At 36.7% G+C, this 5,187-nt stretch overlaps 1 protein-coding gene across 1 annotated transcript; it reads left to right on the plus strand.

The window, feature by feature from the left end:
- Positions 1 to 3,574: 3,574 nt before the first annotated feature.
- LOC118972211 (olfactory receptor 6C2-like) lies at positions 3,575 to 4,869 on the plus strand. Its single transcript, XM_037017128.2, has 2 exons — positions 3,575 to 3,625; positions 3,916 to 4,869. The coding sequence occupies exons 1-2, from the start codon at positions 3,575 to 3,577 to the stop codon at positions 4,867 to 4,869; spliced, it is 1,005 nt and encodes a 334-aa protein (XP_036873023.2).
- The last annotated feature ends 318 nt before the right edge of the window (positions 4,870 to 5,187 follow it).

Raw genomic sequence — 5,187 nt, forward strand, 5'->3', positions numbered from 1 at the left:
GCAATCCCTATCAAAATACCAAAATCATTCTTCAACCAACCAGGAAAATAGTTCTGAAATTTATATGGAACCACAAAGATACAGAATAGCAAAGCAATCCTGTGCAAGAAGAACAAAATGGTAACTGTTCTTCCTAACTTCAAGCTTAACACAAAGCAACAGTAATCCAAAAAAATTTGTTACGGGCACAAGAACCCACACATAGACCTATGGAACAGAGTACAGAACCCAGATATAAACCCACATATGTATGGCCAATTAATATATGATAAAGGAGCTATGGATTTACAATTGGGAAATGACAGCGTTTTCAACAATTGGTGTTGGTAAAACATGATACATATAAGAAAATGAAACTGGATTTTTGTCTAACTCTGTACACAAAAGTAAACTCAAATGATACAAGGACCTGAAGCTGGATGTAAGTCATGAAACTTCATAAAAGTCATAGAGAAAACATAGTCAAAATTCTCTTAGGAATCTTTTCCTGAACATATCTTCTTAGGCAAGGGAAACAAAATAAAAAATAAACAAGTGGGACTACATTAGACAAAAAAGCTTTTGTACACCAAAGGACTCCATTAGCAGAATGAAAACACATTCTACAGTGTGGTAGAATATATCCATAAATAACTTGTCCAATAAGGGATTAACATCAAAATATATAAAAAGCTCCCTCACCTCAACACCCAAAAAACACATAACTCAATTAAAAAAATTAGGCAGAGGATCTGAACAAACGCTTCTCCAAACAAGAAATTCGGATGGCTAACAGACACATGAAAAGAAAAGCTTCACCTTGCTTATCATCAGGGAAATGCAAAATAAAGCTACAGTGAAACATCATTTCACACCAGTTAAGATAGCCCACTTGCAAAAGACAAGAAACAATGAACACTGGCAAGGATGTGCAGAGAGGGGAACCCTCCTACACTGTTGGTAAAAATGTAAATTAGTTCAACCATTGTGGAAAACAATATGGAGTTTCCTCAATAAATTAAAATTAGAAATTCCTTTCGACCCAGAATTCCACTCCTAGGAATTTACCCAAAGAAAACAAGAGCCCAGATTCAAAAAGATATATGCACCCCCATGTTTATTGCAGCACTATTTACAGTAGCCAAGGTATTGAAGCAACCTAAGTGTCCATCAATAGATGACTGGCTAAATAAGATGTGGTACATACACAATATGGAATATTATTCAGCCATACAATGAAAACAAATCCTACCATTTGCCATAACGTGGATGGAGCTAGAGGGTATTATGCTCAGCGAAATAAGCCAAGTGGAGAAAGACAAGTACCAAATGACTTCACTCATTTGTGGAATAACAACAAAGCAAAGCTGAAGGGACAAAATAGCAGCAGACTCACAGACTCCAAGAAGGGACTTGTGTTTACCAAAGGAAAGGGTTCAAGATGTTCCATGGGAAGAGAGGGAGAAGGGGATAAAGGGGCACTATAATTTGCAATCACAATATAGGTAGGTCACAGGGAAGGCAGTGCAGCATGGAGAAGGCAACTAATAAATCTATAGCATCTTACTATGCTGATGGGCAGTGACTGCAATGAGGGCGGCGAGGACTTGATAATATGAGTGAATGTTGAAACCACAATGTTTTTCATGCAAAGCCTTCATAAGATTGTATATCAATGATACTTTAATAAATAAAAAAATTTTCCTGGAAGGGTGGTACACCAAGAGAGTGCATGGAAATTCCATGCCTGCCAATCCCCCATTCCTTGCCCTATGAATGGCTCCCATTGGGCTGCTCCTGTGTGGTGTTCTTCATATTAAACTTGTAGTAAGTGCAGCACTTACATATTACTATATGCAATATTTGGAAGGAAAACATCAAAATAATAATGTATATCCTGAATATTACTGTTTCTATATCTTTTTTAGTTTCCACATGTACATTTGGATTTTTTCATATTAAATATTTATTATCAGTATAATTTTAGATCAGAAGGCTGTCTTCATACTCACTGCATTGCAAAAACCATGTGTGAACAAATATATAAGAATCTGCTTCTGAATTATCATTGGAAACTTATTTTTTACACTTGGAATGAGCTGGTTGCTATTAGTGTTTCTTATTCTCTAAGGACATTATCCCTATTGGTGCTTTACGTAGAATTTTTATGGCAAAGTACATCATATTTTATACTCATTGGAGGCTTTGAGTCAGGTCCTCCAAGGGCTTTTTTATTCAATTATTTTCTACACAAATGTTACAGAAGGAGTTAAGAAGTTGAGCTGTCGGTATAAAAAGCTGTTTGTCTGGAGAAAATCAGACCACTCACTTTTGCAGAGCCAGAAGGTCTTCTCAGCTCCTACTTGCACTGTGACTTTATTATCTGCTTTTTAACTACCCAAAATATAAAGAAATTATCCTATTTTAATTAGGATACATTTCTAGGCATTAAGATGACATTTCTCATAAATCCAGAAACTTTGTGTACATATGTGGTGAGTATAAGTCTCTGGGAGCAAGTGGCTAGGAAGGCACTTAGATGATCCTACTAGTAGGTATTAGGTCATTTTAGCTATAGTTTCTCAGTGAAAGAATGAAAAATGTAAAAGACAAGCCATGGTATGTTTTCAAGCCCACCAGATTGAAAATGATGGTAGGACTCATTTTATGCATTATTGATTTGGTGCAATCCCATATAGTGAATGATTTGCAGAAAAAAATTTCTCACCTCTCCCTCTGTATTCCTCTTCTCTCCTGTCTCTATGTCTTATTTACCTGTTATATCTATCTATATATTTACATCACACATATCTCAATTAACCTGTGGTAAACATTCCATTTTCTAGTATCTCCCCTCTTTAAGGACAAGCATCTCCTGTTTGCAAATGCTTTGCCTCATAAATACAGTTTAATGTCCTTTTTACTTTCATGATATCTGTGTCCTGGAAATGTTCCACGTAGAACTGTAACTTGATGGGAGTCGATACTACTCATTTAAACCTCATAGTAACTCTATTACTATTACTCTGTTAATTCCACTGTTAAGGTATCTCCACTTTACAGATTAGGAAACTGGGAACACAGGGAGATTAAATGACTTGCTCAAGGTCTCTTAACTAGCAGATGACAGAGATGTGACTTGATCCTAGACAGACTGTTCCTTCCAGGGTCCATACACCTAACCACTGTGTGTCACTGAAACATGATCATACATCTTGTCCTAAAGGAAGGTGAGCAAAGTGTCTTGATATCTTTCATGTATTCATGATTTTTACACATTGTTTCTCATGTTATATTAAAATAATCAGACATTAAAGCCCTCTCTGCTGAAGTAGAGTTAGAAAATGTAGGGATAATAGAGGAAGTTAGAGAAAATCAGAAGAAAAGCTGTTGAAGGACTAATTTCTGGGAGAAATATGACTTGACCTTTAAATAATACATAGCCAACTAGAGGAGGGATCTGGAGAGTCTAGGTAGGATGTAATCACCATCTCCCATACATTTCCATTTTATCAGGTACCACAAGTTGAAGTAAAGGAATTTTAGGATTTAACTTTTGTGTATAAGAGTTTTTGGAATAAGAAGACTATGCCCCATGCCTCAAAAGCCAACAATTCCTGATCCTACAGGGGAAATCTCAACCAAAGTATGGACTTAAAAAATTAATTGGGAATAATGCTGTGAATTGGGAGAACCTGGAATGTTTAAAACAATCTCAGTAGCAGTAATTTTCAAGAGAAAACTTCTAAGAAGCTTAGATTCCATGGGGCAGATTTCAGTGCAGCTGAGGGAATTACCTCATCAAAACCCATCTTACAAAAGGAAATGCATGTGACTGGGTTTGCTTGGTGTTGATAGACACTGTCTCATGCAATCCTATTTGATGTTGTTCTTCAGATCCCATTTCTGTGACTTTTATGTGAAGATTGGTAATAGACGAAGTCAGTGAAGAGAAACCATTCAGCAATAACAATGTTCAACCTACTGGGACTGACAAGTGACCCGCAGCTAGAGATTTTGGTTTTTCTATTTCTGTTTATATCATACACATTAAGTTTAATTGAGAATCTTACCATAATTTTGCTTATCTTGGGGGATTCTCATTTAAAAACAGCTATGTATTTTTTTCTTCAAAATTTCTCTTTCTTAGAAATTGCACTCACAACGGCCTGTGTCCCCACATACCTGTACATCATATCAAGTGGGAACAAAGCCATCAGTATCAAAGCCTGCTTCAGCCAAATATTTTTTATTGTCCTCTTTGGAGCTGCAGAATATTTTCTCTTGGCTGTGATGTCCTATGACCACTGTGTGGCCATCTGCAAACCCCTGCATTATGTGACCATCATGAACAGCAGAGTCTGCAGGAACCTCATCCTCAGCTTTTGGGTATCTGGCTTACTGATCATCCTTCCACCCCTTGGTTTGAGCCTTAATCTGGAATTCTTTGACTTTGTTATTGACCATTTTTTCTGTGACGCTTTTCCAATACTGAAGAATTCATGCTCAGATACATGGTTCATAGAGCAGCTAGTTATATTTGGTGGTGTTTTAACCTTCCTAATGATCCTAGTGTGTGTAGTTCTGTCCTATATTTACATTGTTAGGATGGTTCTAAGATTACCCTCAGCCCAGCAAATGAAAAAACCATTTTCCACTTGTTCTTCTTATATGATTGTGGCTTCCATCGCATATGGCAGCTGCTTTTTTGTATATATCAAACCTTCAGCTAAATATGAGCTGGCCATTAATAATAAGGACGTTTCTGTGTTCATTGTATCTGTTGCCCCTTTGTTGAACCCCTTCATTTATACCCTGAGAAACAAACAAGTGAAGCAGTCTTTCCACTACACCCTCAAAAGACTTGTGCTTCTTTCAAAGAAATTTTAGGTTCTCTTACTAGAAACTGAAAATAAAAACAAAGTTATCAGTATGTGGATGGAAATTAAGCCATGGATGTTGTCCAGTCTTACGTTGTTGAGGGCAATGAAAAGAGTTAGGCAGAAAGTCTAAAAAGAAGTGTGAGGGTTCAGCCTTTTGCAGATGGATATTTCTCTACTTTTCTGAAACTTCTGTGTGTAACTCAACTGCTCGTTTCAATCAACTCTTTTTAGTCTTGTCTCATATACATTAGTCATTAGTTCCATGTATCCATGTCACTGTACTCTTTGCAACAGCCTTCCTCTTTTTAAATGGTAGCATAGTTCA

Source organism: Manis javanica, chromosome 10, assembly GCF_040802235.1.
Source record: "Manis javanica isolate MJ-LG chromosome 10, MJ_LKY, whole genome shotgun sequence".
NCBI classification, from domain to species: domain Eukaryota; kingdom Metazoa; phylum Chordata; class Mammalia; order Pholidota; family Manidae; genus Manis; species Manis javanica.